General features: G+C 41.7%; 1 protein-coding gene across 1 annotated transcript; it reads left to right on the top strand.

Annotated features, from left to right (window-relative positions):
- The first annotated feature begins 3,170 nt into the window (after nucleotides 1-3,170).
- Nucleotides 3,171-14,163, top strand: LOC138787940 (C-signal-like). Its single transcript, XM_069965266.1, has 6 exons — nucleotides 3,171-3,308; nucleotides 6,227-6,278; nucleotides 6,946-7,133; nucleotides 7,575-7,736; nucleotides 10,993-11,103; nucleotides 13,775-14,163. The coding sequence occupies exons 1-6, from the start codon at nucleotides 3,171-3,173 to the stop codon at nucleotides 13,886-13,888; spliced, it is 765 nt and encodes a 254-aa protein (XP_069821367.1). The 3' UTR covers nucleotides 13,889-14,163.
- Nucleotides 14,164-14,674: the final 511 nt, after the last annotated feature.

Here is a 14,674-nt window from a genome sequence, read left to right as displayed (position 1 = left end):
AGCTCTAAGGCTATGTGGAAAACATGGATATAGTCATTGGCTGTATCCATGTTTTCCAGACAACCTTAGAGCTTTATCCAAGTTCAGCAGCCCCAGCTAATCAAATACAGAATGTTCGGGTTCGGATCGACTCAAACCCGAACCCGGTTCGCTCATCTCTATTCACAAGTGATCGCCTGCTCAGTTAGTCTCAGAAGAATTTTGCAACCTCCATGAAAGATTGGGGGACCTCTTGAAGGCCAAACTTGTCAACAGTCTCCTCTATTACAAGCAGAAGATCTATGCTCATGTAGATAAGGGAGGGAAGCTAATCTCTGCACTTATTAAAAATTGCAGAGACAAAACCCATATACATGAGCTCTTCAGATGGTAAAAATATTACAGGCCTCTAAAGATATAGCCAAAGACTTCAGGGACTACTATACTGCCTCCACTCCTCTCTAGATGACTCATCCTTGGATGACTCTGCCACTAAGGCTTTCTTAGAAAAATTATGCCTCCCACAATTAACTAAGGAGGAAACGGATACCTTGCTCCAACCATACTCCTTTCAAGAAATTAAGGAATCATTACTTTATTTCCCAAAACGGAAAAGGCCCAGTTCTAACGGGATCCCAGCGGCCTACTATAGATGTTTCAAAGATATTCTACTACCACATCTGACCCAATCTTGTAACTCGCTTTTACAGTGAGGCTCTTTGCTTTATCAAACTTTGGAAGTCCATATAGTAGTCTTGCCAACAGAAAACAAAGATACTAAACTCTCCTCCAACTATAGACCCATTTCATTATTGAACCTTGCTCTAAACATCTGGGCAAACTTGCTCACTAAAAGAATGAGCCTTCTCCTGCTGCCCTTATCCACAGTGACCAGACCGGTTTCAAGAAAGGCAGAGAAGGGAGGCATAATGCTCACAGAGTCCTTCAGGCAATTTTCTACACCCCCAGCATACTAAGACTCACTTTTTCTTTCTCAGTATTCTATCTTCTCCCTATTAACTATGCAACTAGGCAGGGCTGCCTGCTATCCCCCACTTTGTAAATACTTGTCATGGAAACCCTTTTACGATGTGTTCATCAAAAGTCCCAACATTAAAGGCCTAACGGTTGGTACACAAACACATCTAGCAGCAGCTTTTGCTGACAACCTTTTCTTATTAGTTACAGACCCAATCAATTCAATGCCCCACAAAGAACACTCACACAATTTAACCATCGTTTCAATTTTAAAGTTAATTACAGTAAATCTGAAATATTTAACCTAACACTCCCCATATGCCAAGTTGCTCTTTTAGGCTTTGTTCACACATCGTATCGGACCGGCCGTTCCGTGACCCAGCCAGGTCACGGAACAGCTGGTCTCTGCCAAGATCATCCCAGCCATTAATGCAGTACCAGCCAGGTGACCTTTCCGGGCGCATCAGCGCGCACCTGCATCGGAACTCTCCATAGCGCACAATGAGTTAACTGACAGGGTTTCCTACGGCCGCAATTTACTGAATTGTGGCCGCAGAAAACTGACATGTCAGTTCTTTGCGGCCCGGCATAGGATCCCGACCGGAGCGTGTACGATGTGTATACGCTCTGGACGGGATCCCATAGAACAAGAGGCAGTGTTCCACACTGCATTAAGTACGGCCGTTGTTGCCGATGGCAACAACGGCCATGCTTTTACTTAGTGTGAATATAGCCTTATTAGCCAAATCTTCTCCCTTTTCTTGGTCAGATACTTCAATGAGGATCCAAATCCTTTCCTCTCTTTAGGACCTGAATTTCAAGCCACTCTTGTCCATAGTCTCACAATTACTTTCTACTTACCATGTCCCTTCTATGGCATAGTTAGGTAGAAAGAGTCTCCTCCAGACGTATATGTTGCCTATCATTCTGTATGTAATGGCGATGGTCCTTTAGACCTCCCTCGATCGTTCTTCACTGAGATCCGGAGCCTAGTGCATAAACTTCTAAACAGAAGAAGGCGAGTGCGTAGGCATAGGCTTGCCTGACATTGAGCTGAGTTACTCTGCAGTTTAACATCAAAGATGGATAGATCTGGTCATGGTGGCTGGGCTATTGAGAGTCTCAGACTTAGAGACTGCTCTTCCGGGTCCTGACTACCTGTTTTATCTATGGCTACCTACTGACTCAGATATTAATTCCCTGCCTAAACCACTGTTAAGAGGTTCCATGTAGTACAAGCTCAAATATCTCCAAACACACCTGAGCTCTCCCTTCACATCAGCTGGTCTATTTCCATATTTGCTAAAATCCCCCCTCCCCTTTGACAGTGACTCAGTATGGTCTCCTTTCAACACTACTACTATCTCTGCTTTAATTACAAATAATAGGGTTAGTTCGGACATGGAGATCGAATCTTTGGTGTCACCTCACTGCCTAAACTTTCTCAAACCTTTGATAATAAAACAAACCTGCACTAGTTTTTTGCATACAGACAAATCAGTTATAGAGATGATGTGGTTGGAGCAGGCCTGGTGGGATGAAATTTTGTCTTCCTTTCTTCTACTCTCATCTGTTTTTCCTACACCTCCTATACAGTAAGGGATTATAACAGGTCAGTTTTGTTCGGTAGCCCGGTGCCCTGAGTTCCTGGGGGGCCCATGGCCACCCAAACAGACTTATACTTTCAGTAGAGTACTGTCTCCTGGCTACAGTTCTGCTATGATTTCCAAAAACCTCCGCTTTTTTACCTCGATTTTGCGCAAATCAGAGCATCATGACATTATCTATCCTATACTATGAACACCACGCTAATTCTGCCATAGTTACAGTGGGGTCCGGGGGCCCAGGCTTGTTGATCAGCCCCGGGCCTATGGTAAAGTTAATCCGCCCCTGCTCCTATATTCTTACTTTTTTGGGAATCTGAGTTGGGAGTCAAACTATCCTCGGCTAAGAGAAGAGCATTACGAAGCTTTACAAGAAACTACTACAAATTTCTAACCTGTTTGTTAAAAAAAAAAAAAAATTGTGGCTTGAATGTAAAAACTTTTTTTTACATAATTGGAAACATGTATGAGGACAGATCGAGAAACAGTCATATACAAAGCAGTAAATATGAAGTTATGCTGACTCACTGTCACTGACTACCCTTGAAACTACCAAATTCCACCTACTAAGTCATTGAGCACTAACACAGAGGTACACAAAGAAGTAACATGGCCCCTTTGAGACTTCTCATTACGGGATGCAACCGAGGAATAGGATATGAGCTTGTCCGGCAGCTCGTGGAACAACAAAACCCACCGAAACAAATCTTTGCAACGTGTCGTGATCCCAGCCCTCCTCGGAATAAGGTAAACCCTTATATCTAGCTGTTCCTGCTCCTCAGAAAACTACTAGCTAACTAACTTTCTAACTACTACTACTAATTAACTAACTGGACCACAACTGTGCAAAATATCATGTCGGTAGGAGTGCGCTGAAATACGCTGTCAAAATCCCTCCTCTGGGCTCCATGTTCAGACAGAATTCTTCTGGCAGTGTCATTATACACAATACAGTCCACGGCACTGCCAGAAGAATTCCAATTTTAACAGATGTGTATAGACGAATGCAATGTGGGGATTAAAAACGTGCTTCCTTACATGTGTCATTTATCAAACTGGTGTACAGTAGAATTGTCTTAGTTGCCCATAGCAACCAATCAGATTCCACTATCTATCTATCTATCTATCTATCTATCTATCTATCTATCTATCTATCTATCTATCTAAGGTATGTATAGTGGGAGCAGCACACTTTTGGGGGATGCCAGAAGTGTGGACTGTGGAACCACCAGTGCACATCTAAACAAGGTAAACCACCGCGGCACTCCATATGAAATCAAACAAACAGGTTTATTCCTCCCACTGGTGCCAGGGGTCTCACATGCCTGCTCTCTGCCAATTACTATTTATAATAAACAAAGCTGAGTGAAGGGAGCACATAACTAATGAACTCATATAACGTATAACCACTTTGGCATTCTCTAACATTCTTCTAACCACCAGTACCTTACTACTCATTTTATGACCCTTCACAGAATTTCATTGTTATGCTGCGTTTATACGTAACGATTATCGTGCGAATTTGCGCGATAACGATCGAATTCAACCGATATTCGTACGTGTAAACGCAGCGACCGATCAAACGACGAAGGAGAAATCGTTCATTTTGATCTTACAACGTTCTCAAATCGTCGTTCGTAAAAAATTGGCAGATCGTTCCGTGTAAACAGTCGTTCGCCGATTTAACCAATGTGTGAGATAGGCTTTAAGCGATCACAAAACGAATTTTTCGTACGATATATCGTACCGTCTAAGCGCTGATCGTTAATCGTACGTTCGGGCCAATTATCATGTAAACGAAGCATTAGTTTACCAAATGTCACATAAAGAGATAATCAATAAGAGGTCTACTAACACAAGAGGCCATAAGAAGGAGGAGACTAGGCAAGGCTGTTGTGACAGCAGCAGGTTGTGTGGGCCTCAAGAATCTGAACCAACAACCTGGAAAATATTTCAAGTAATAACTTAGAAAATGGGATGCTAACAATGTGATTCACCCTCTAACTATGCTGCACATGAATGCACAAACATTTGGGGTGTTGGCAGCATTGAGTGGAGGAAAAGTTATTGTCTAAAGGTCATGAACAATGTAATGGCAACAGATATATGTTGAAGAGAGGAGAAACATGTCCTTTGGTCTGGGAGTTTCAGAGGAGAAGGGGGTAGAGTAGGCGAGATGTTGTTGTTATTAATTTTCTTTTACTCAATTTAATTTTTATTTTAAATATGGGTGTGGCTGCAATCCTGCTTAGCCCCCTGTTCACTCCTGTGATACTCAGCATGGAAGTTATAAGTATATTGATGCGGCACTCACTTGAGCTTCATGACAAAGAGCTTTATTCCATCATATCACAAACAGTCACGGGATGGAGACTGGTAGGGCGACGGCCCGTTTTGCGCACACACCTATGCACTTCCTCCAGGTCCTTCAAAACCGTCTTCCTACTAGTCTCAATCCCGTGATTGTTCATGTTCTGATGGAATAAAGCTCTTTTTAATGAAGCTCAAGTGAGTGCCGCATCTACACTGCTCCAAAAAAATAAAGGGAACACTTTAACAACAAAATATAACTCCAAGTAAATCAAACTTCGGTGAAATAAAACTGTCCACTTAAGGTGCTTTTACACGAAACGATTATCGTACGAATTTGTGCGATAACGATCAAATTCGAACGATAATCGTACGTGTAAATGCAGCGAACGATCAAACGACGAGCGAGAAATCGTTCATTTTGATCTTTCAACATGTTCTCAAATCGTCGTTCATTGTTCGCAAAAAATTCACAAAGCGTTCCGTGTAAACAGTTGTTCGCTGATATAACCAATGTGTGAGATAGGCTTAAGCGATCGCAAAACGATCGCAAAACGAATTTTCTATACGATATATCATTCCGTCTAAATGCTGATCATTGTGAAAAAAAAATCGTTACTCCGGCATCGCTAATCGTACGATCGGGCCAATTATCGTTTCGTGTAAACGCACCTTTAGGAAGCAACACTGATTGACAATCAATTTCACATTCTGTTGTGCAAATGGAATAGACAACAGGTGGAACTTATTGGCAATTAGCAAGACACACTCAATAAAGTAGTGGTTTTGCAGGTTGGGACCACAGACCACTTCTCAGTACCTATGCTTTCGGGCTGATGATTTGGTCATTTCTGAATGTTGGTGGTGTTTTCACGCTCGTGGTAGCATGAGGCAGACTCTACAACCCACACAAGTGTCTCAGGTAGTGCAGCTCATCCAGGATGGCACATCAATGTGAGCTGTGGGAAAAAAGTTTACTGTGTCTGTCAGCACAGTGTCCAGAGGCTTGAGGTACTACCAGGAGACAGACCAGTACATCAGGAGATGTGAAGGCGGCCGTAGGAGGGCAACAACTCAGCATCAGGACCGCTACCTCCGCCAAATCCAGGCCTCCATTGGTTAATAAATTTGATTTCCATTGATGATTTTTGTGTGATTTTGTTGTCAGCACATTTAACTTTGTACAGAACAAAGTATTTAATTAGAATATGGCATTGTGTTATTTAAGTGTTCCCTTTTTTTGAGCAGTGTATATACTTATATCGGCATCTCTTTCTGAAGTCCATAGTGTAAAAAATACACTTCAGATAGAGTGTTTGGCGCCATTGATACTAGTTATATCTTTATTTCCACAGAAGCTGAATGATCTTGCTGCAAAACATCCAAATGTGGTTGTGATAAAGTTAGGTATGTAATTGATTTCGAGGTATGCATACATTTCTATAGTATTAATGTAGTAGAACAGTACCACAGCCACCCCCCACTCGCACCCCCGCCACAAAACTTTTTTTTTTTTTTTCATCAGAAACCAGTTTCAAATAATACGAACCTTGACCATCACAATGTCAATTAATAAAATCATTTACTATACTTAGAACAATATCTACATATACAGTGCTTATATATTGGTAGATTCCAGTTCAACAGGCTCTGCTGACCGTAAAAATGATGAAAGGACAGGACTGGGGGTAGAACCCAGCAGCTGAATGGGTTCCCCAAGGAACCTGGCTACAGGTGCTGATTTTGGCCCTAGGACAAAATGATCCACTGGCACAGTGGTTGTGGACCCTTGTAAAATAATATAAAATGGCAGGCTGTACTAGCAGATTTTACATGGCAGCCGCAGAGGCCTTCAGAATGCTTTGGACAGGGCTGCCTTGAAAACTGATTTTCATTATATGATTGCATCACGGGGGGTATTGAAGGAAACCCTGACAGACACAGCACCTGTCAAATAACTCATTAGATACTTCTATTGAATTGACCTCCTATGCAAGTCATTGACAGTGACTGTCGGCTGAAATTTTAATTGTCAGCTTTTAATTCATATTATAATTTTTCTTTGTTTTTATAGAAACCAGAGATGCCAATAGCATCAGCGAGGCAGCAAAGGAAGTGGAAAAACATCTGAATGGAGCTGGGCTTAATTTACTTATTAATAACGCTGGGATCATGCCAGAGAGCACTCTAGACTCTGCCGACTCTGATGACTTCATGAATGTTTACAGCACAAATGTGATTGGACCATTTTTACTGGCAAAGGTGAGAGAGAAATAACAGTGATTTTTTTTTTCCAGTTTCCAAATAGCTGGATTTATTCTTTAATGCGTGAACGATATTCCATAAAATGTTTAGTCTTTATTTGTTCAAAGTAAAATCTCCTAAGAATTATAAAATTGTAAAATAAAAATTGTACATGATTTTCCTTTGAACAAATAAAGATTGTACGCTTCTCTAATTTATTCCAGGAAAAATTCACTCTTCCCCTATCCACAGGATAAGGGAAAAGTAGGAAATCGCGGAGGGGAACGACCTCTGTACCCCCAGCTGATCTCCGCATCGGGCACCCCGCTGGCTCTGTTATGATATATATATATATATATATATATATTGCTTGTCTTCTTATATGACTAGAATTATGATCATAATATAGTTACCTTAATATATTGTTTATCAAAACAGTGTTAATCCTTTTGTTTTCAGGAATTGCTGCCATTTTTAAAAAAAGCTGCAGAAGAAAATCAGGAGAAGCCTCTAAGTTGTAGCAGGTCTGCTATAATAAATGTCTCCACCCTGTTAGGATCCATAGAGAAGGCGCCAGAAAGCTTCAGCTTTTTCCCAATGCTTTCCTATCGATGCAGCAAGGTATGCAGTGAAATATAACATCACCTGTCATTGTTTCTTTAGTTACAGATCAATGGGCACTGTCAATATGTTGTAGAGACAGATTAAGACTATGTTCACACCCAGTGAAATAAAAGCTAAATACAGACGTTATTTTGGGTAAAAATTAAAAATGTGTGAAAGAAATGATCAGGTCATAAATAATGAGCATGTTCATTATTCGGATGGTCATAGTCGGTTACAGCCATTATTGTATCGAGTGTGTCCCATTGACTTCGGTGGCGCACATTATTATATTAAAAATATTAATGTGTTTTTGTTTTTGTTTGTTTGTTTTTATAATTTTTATTAAAGAATTTTAAATATTCAGATACAGATTGGGCAGTACAAATGCCCCAGGAAGTATAAAAGATCACATAGAGCAAAGGTATCAAGTAAAATAAGAAAACAAAACAAAAAAAAAGATACAGAACAATAAAGAAGATATAACACTAAGAATTATATAACACACTCGCAAGGTGATGTAAGATAATGAAAGAAGCGATACATAGAAAACTGCATTTCACGAATTTCTTCCCATATTGTAGAATTTTCAACCAGACTCGCTGTTGGTCAAGGTTAAGTGAGAGGCACTGATGCTATTATGAAGGGGTCAACCGTCAGAGTCGAGTATTAAGTATGAGACCGTAGAGGGAGCAGAACGGTAGAGACTCCTTTTTTCTCAACGCTTCCATACACCGGTTAGGGAACCCAATCTAGTTGCCACAGCAGTTTCCATCACAAAGTTAAACTCTACGGCGTGCAGTATCTCCTGTGTGGAGGGTAGGTCCTTGCTTTTCCATTTTTTAGCTATGCAGTTCCTGGTGGATGTTAATACGTGAAGAGCAATAGTGGTGTCTGGTATGTCCCAATGCATCCATGTCTAATCCTAATAGAGCTAAACCAGGTGTCCATTTGATCGGAATATTAAGTATCTGGGTTAGCAGGTTGTAGATCTGGGACCATAGTGGTTTGAGGATTGGGCATTCCCACCAGATGTGCAGAAGGTTCCCTATGGAGCTCTGACATCTCCAGCAAATGGGGGAAACTGCTGGGAAGATTTTAGAAAGGCGGTATGGGGTCATATACCACCTATAAAGCAATTTCCTGGAGGCCTCCAGATGATTAATGCACCTTGACACTTTAGTTACAGCGGAGAACACATTAGACCATTGTTCTGGTGTGTAGAAAACGCCTAGGTCGTCTTCCCATTTGGACACACATGAAATGGGGATATGGTGAGTTTGGAGGGCTTTGTACGCCCTTGAAAGACCTTTGGGGTGTAATAATGGATTGGCATAAAATGTTTCGTATAGATGTTTAGCAATTTGGGAATCAGGTAGCTTGAAGTGTTGCACACAGTGGCGAAGTTGTAAATATTTATAGAAGTCTTTACAGGAGACTCCATATTGGGGAGACAGTGAGGGGAATGATTTCAGTACATAATCCTCATATAGGTCGCCTATGCATGTTATACCTTTCTGGGTCCATTCTTTATAGTTGGAGTCTGGGATAAGAAAATGTAGTATCCCTAGTGGTAGGGAGTAGAAACGGGTGGGGAGCATTATGTCAGAAACAAGAGGGTTATTCCAGATTTTTAATGCCGCAGATACAGTTGGGGACAGACCTTTTTTAACATAAGGGAGAAGTCTATTGGATACAAGTAATGATTGAAGATTACAGGGGCAGTTAAGGCTTCCATTTGTACCCATTTTTTTCGTATTGTCAAATGCCCACCAATATCTAGTCTGATCAATTATATTTGCATAGTAATAGTGCTTAATGTTAGGACATCCTAACCCTCCCTCCTGGAGGGGCCTGCAGAGGATCTCCCCAATATTACTGTGTTTTTTTACTTCATAATTACAGTTGTATTTTATAGTGTGTGAACATAGCCTTAGGGTGCCTTCACACCTACCGGATCCGTAGCGGATCTCACTTCTGCGGATTCGCAGCAAGATCAGCTGCGGATCCAGTACCATTGATGCCTATGTTAGCACATACCCGCAGCGGGATTATCATCCCGCTGTGACTATGTGCTTTAACCCCCTGGCGCCCACAGCCCCGCCGCTCGCATTTGCCCCGCCACCGGCATCCTCTATTCCCGCCTCTATCATCACTGCCGCCCGCATCCTCCATCCCGGCTTCCCATCATCCCCGCCGCCCGCATCCTCCATTCTCCCCGCCGCCCACATACTCCATTCTCCTTGCCGCCCGCATGTGGGTTGCGGGGATGATGGGGGGGCATGGTGGAGGATGCGGGCGGCGGTGCTAATGGGGGGCCAGAATGGAGGATGCCGGCGGCCGGGCTGATGGGGGGCCGGGATAGAGGAAGCGGGCGGTGGTGATGATAGAGGCGGGGATAGAGGATGCCGGTGGAGAGGCTAATGCGAGCGGCGGGGCTATGGGCGCCAGGGGGTTAAAGTACATAGTCACAGCGGGATGTCAATCCCGCTGCGAGTATGTGCTAACATAGGCATCAATAGTACTGGATCCACAGCTGATCTCGCTGCGAATCCTCAGAAGTGAGATCCGCTACGGATTCGGTAGGTGTGAAGGCACCCTTAAAGTATTAATCAGTTAGAGCCAATGAAGATAACGAGTTAGGTGAAGTGTGTGTCACAAGAACGGGATGGACTCAAAGGAGGAGATTAATCAAACTGGCTGCCCCTAGCAACCAATCAGATTCCACCTTTTTAGGGATGAGCAAACTGGGTTCAGGTTCGAGTCCATCCGATCCCGAAAGTTCGGCATTTGATTAGCTGGGGCGGCTGAACTTGGATAAAGCTCTAAGGTTGTCTGGAAAACATGGATACAGCCAATGACTATATCCATAGAGCTTTATCCAAGTTCAGCAGCCCCAGCTAATCAAATGCCGAACGTTCGGGCTCGGATGGACTCGAGCATGCTCGAGGTTCGCTCATCTCTACACCTTTATTTTCCAAAGAATCTGTGAGGAATGAAAGCTGGAATCTGATTGGTTGCTAGGGGCAGCTGAGCCAGCCCTACTTTACACCAGTTTGATAAATCTCCCCCATAGTGTATGTCTATTGGGCTGTGTCACTTAACTTCAAGCGATAAAAACTTTTCACATGTGTCTAAGACAAGTACAGTTTAAAATCATGTTACTGTATCTTATCACTTTTTCTTGTTTTCTCATAAAGTTCACCTAGATGGTGACTCTGTTTTTTTTTTGTTTTTTTTTTGACAATTGTGCATTAAATTGTTTTGGTTGCAGGCCGCTCTTAATATGCTGACACAGTGCCAGTCCCAGGGCTTCAAGGAAGATGGTATTCTGTGCACTGCTCTCCATCCAGGATGGGTTCAAACAGACCTTGGAGGCATTCATGTGAGTAGATTTTTGAGTGTGACATTTAAAAAGTATTCATTGGTCACAGTCTCTGTGCTGAGACCACCACTGATTAGCATAACAAGTAAGAAGGATCAGGCAACAGCTCACTTTACTCCATAGCTCACAGCAACATTTGTTCTGTTTCACTGGATGGTCCTTTTATAGGTCTAGGGACCGTCCAGGTAAACGGAAGGGAATTTACTACACGACTGATAAATACTCTCCATATGCCACTGTGATGTGTCAAAAGAGTATGTCTTGTGTAACAAATTATTATGCGTTTTTGCCCATAAAAGGGGGCATGGCTTCAACCCCTTAAGGTCAGAGCCCAAAATGGCCTTAAGGAGTACACCAATTTTTAGTTTAGCGTTTTCGGTTTTTCCACCTCGCCTTCTAAGAGATATAATTATTTTATAAAAATTTTGAAAAGAACACAATTCTGCACATTTTTGGGGGGTTCCGTGTTTACGTAATGCTCTTTAAAACTAATATGATATCTATATTTTATAGGTCAGTCTGAATACAGCGATATGCATTTTATATATATTAATAGACCAGTCAATTAGGCACACTACAGTATATAATATGTGTATTTATTTTTTATTTTTATGTGTTTTCACATTACATTATATACTTTGATCATTGCTATGCCATAGCATAGCACTTATCAGTGTAATCTGTGATCATTGCATAAAGTCTGCCTGTGGCAGACTGTATACAATGATCACCGATCTGACTGCCTGGAGGAAGGTAAGGGACATCCGGCCGTCAAATAGAATGACTGTGTTCCAGTCACTGTCTTATCAGGACCCCCACAGTTATACATGTTACATATCGTCGAGGAATTGAGGAACATATATAACACGTTTTACCCCAGGACGAACGGCGTAAAAACAAATACCCCCCAAATAAACATAATGTGTGTTTGTTTTTAATTTCGCCACACATTTATTTTTTTCCTGGTTTCGCAGTGTACTTTATGAAAAAGTTCAGCCTGTCATTGCAAAGTACAATTAGTAACACAAAAAATAAGGGCTCATGTGGGTTTCTAGGTGAAAACTGGTGCAACTGCTATGGCCTTTTAAGACCAAGGAGGAAAAAACAGAAGCGCAAAAATCGAAATTGGCCTCATCCTTAAGGGGTTAACAATGATGAATGTTGAATTAAAAACACAATGATCTACTAACAGGTCTGTTTAAAATAAATGGGGGAGGGGGAATTAAACAGTCTCCAGTTTAAACTCACAGTTTAAGGCTATGTTCACACTACGTATCTTTCCGGACGTAGTTCGTACGCAGCCGTACATGTGCGGCTGAAAGTACGGCCATGGGAAAAATAGACATGTGGCCTGATTGCGAACATGCGGGCGAACCGCGAACATACGCCCGTAGTTGAGTTATGCTTCCCTAGCTTGTTTCAAAGCGATCTGAGGCAGGTCATTTACTTGGAAATCTTCGCCCAGCCCAATAAAACTCACAGAACCTTTTGGATCTAAAAATCACGTTCAATTTGGCTGAAATAAGTACTCCGTACGGGACCGCATGGAAATCCACGGCCATGAGTTGGAACATTTCCGTCCTCAAACAATTGTCTTGTTCAATTTTCACAGCGCCGTATACGATCCGGCTGTAAGCTCATATGTAGTGTGCATGGTGCGGCCGTATATCGTATACTTTCAAGCGAACGCATCAACCTGAAAACTATGTGCGTATATTCGCGGTTCGCACTACGGCCGGAGAGATACGTAGTGTGAACATAGCCTTATGGTGCATTTACACAGACATATTTATCTGACAGATCTTTGAAGTCAAGGCCAGGAACAGACTATAAACAGGGATCAGGGCAGAAAGGAAAGACTGGGATCTATCCTCTTTTCAAATCCATTCCTGGCTTTGGCTTCCAAAATCTGTCAGATAAATCTGTCTGTGTAAATGCACCCTTAGGCTATGTTCACACTACGTAAAATAGTGGCCGTTGTCCGCGCCGCAAAACTACGGCCGTTGTTTTGAGGTTTCCTATTATGACTGCAGTGCAATGTAACTACGGCCGTTGAATGCACACTACATATCAGATAACGGCCGTGGATTTCAATGCGGCCGCGAACGTAAAACTTATATCTGCCGAATGAAACTGGATTTTGATGTAAAAAAAAATTCTGAGTGGTTTCTCGGGCTGGGCGCAGTATTTAAAGTTAATGACCTGTTTCATCGCACTTATAAACATGCTAGGAATCAAAATTAAACAGTAGTGGTAGTTTTGGTCGCAAAAGTCCGACCGGTGAAAACAACAGCCGTTATTTTACGTAGTGTGAACATAGCCTTACTCTATACATGCCACAATCAATAGCGATTGCCGTGATCAGTATAAGCAATATAATGAATGCTTATAAATGTCCCCTAGTGGAGCTTAAAGAAAAGTAAGAAAGAAAGCAAATCTCTAGGTACTGACATGGAGAATAAAGATAACAGATTGGTTTTACTATATGAAAAGTTGCAGAGCTACAGTTTTTTCCCCACTATTTTGCAGTACATTCTATAGTTAAAAAAAAGTATCTTTAATAAGTAATACTGGTCTAACGTGGCTCTGTATATGGAAAAATAGAGATCTATGAAAGGCATCGACATTCAGCCTCAAACTTTAACTCATTTTATTTTTTTATTTTTTTTAGGCCCCTCTCACAGTGGAGCAGAGTGTCCAAGGAATTCTCAAGGTCCTGCACAGCCTCTCTGAGAAGCATTCTGGAATTGTCATTAGCTGGGAGGGAAATATAATCCCCTGGTGAAATATCGCTGAACATACTTTTAACTGTATCTGTTTTATCTTCTCATTTATCTTTTATCATTTATTTTCTTATCTTATTTTGCTGTGTTGTAAATGTTTATACCTATAGTATAGTATAGTAAGTATAGTAAACAAAAATGTGTTGCAGTGACAAAATGCAGTAACCCATTGCCAAGCACTGAGTAATGTTTTGAAATCAACTGGTGTCAGAAAGTTATACAGATTAGTCATGCACTTCTATGTATAAATCTCAATTTTAGGACTTATCAACTGCTGTATGCCCTGCAGGAAGTGGTGTATTCTTTCCAGACACAGTGTTCTCTGTTTCCACCTCTATCCATGACAAGAACTGCCCAGAGGAGTAGCAATTCCCATAGAAAACTATTTCTGCTTTGGACAGTTCCTGACATGGACAGAGATGGCAGCAGAGAGCACTGTGTCAGGCATTAAAGAATACACCACTTCCTGCAGGACATCTCATAAGTATTGGAAAACTTGAAATTTTAAAAAGTAAATGTCAAATCTGTATACCTTTCTGACACCAGGTAATTTGAAAGAAAAATAATTCCTCTGGAGTACCCCTGTAATCTGCTTGAACTTACGCACTCTTGCATTGTGACTTAAAAACTTACCATACATTCTCACACAAAGTCCATGGCTGAGAGCAGAGGAACCTCTATGTTGATATAAAGAATACTCCAAAATGTCAAAGCTATCATGCTGGAATGAGAAGAGGGGAGACAGGGGGCGCTTCCTTGTGTAGAAAAGAGTGACCAGGTGGATGGAA

The sequence above is a fragment of the Dendropsophus ebraccatus genome, chromosome 4 (genome assembly GCF_027789765.1).
Source record: "Dendropsophus ebraccatus isolate aDenEbr1 chromosome 4, aDenEbr1.pat, whole genome shotgun sequence".
Lineage (NCBI taxonomy): Eukaryota > Metazoa > Chordata > Amphibia > Anura > Hylidae > Dendropsophus > Dendropsophus ebraccatus.
Note: the sequence above shows the minus strand (reverse complement) of the source record. Positions and strands in the feature narration are given on the sequence as shown.

Bases quoted from the DNA above. Each gene is read 5' to 3' on its own strand.
- LOC138787940 (XM_069965266.1), top strand. From the start codon at position 3,171: ATGGCCCCTTTGAGACTTCTCATTACGGGATGCAACCGAGGAATAGGA. The intron at 7,737-10,992 runs GTATGCAGTGAA...TTTTGGTTGCAG, and splicing joins TTTCCTATCGATGCAGCAAG to GCCGCTCTTAATATGCTGAC. The intron at 11,104-13,774 runs GTGAGTAGATTT...TATTTTTTTTAG, and splicing joins CAGACCTTGGAGGCATTCAT to GCCCCTCTCACAGTGGAGCA.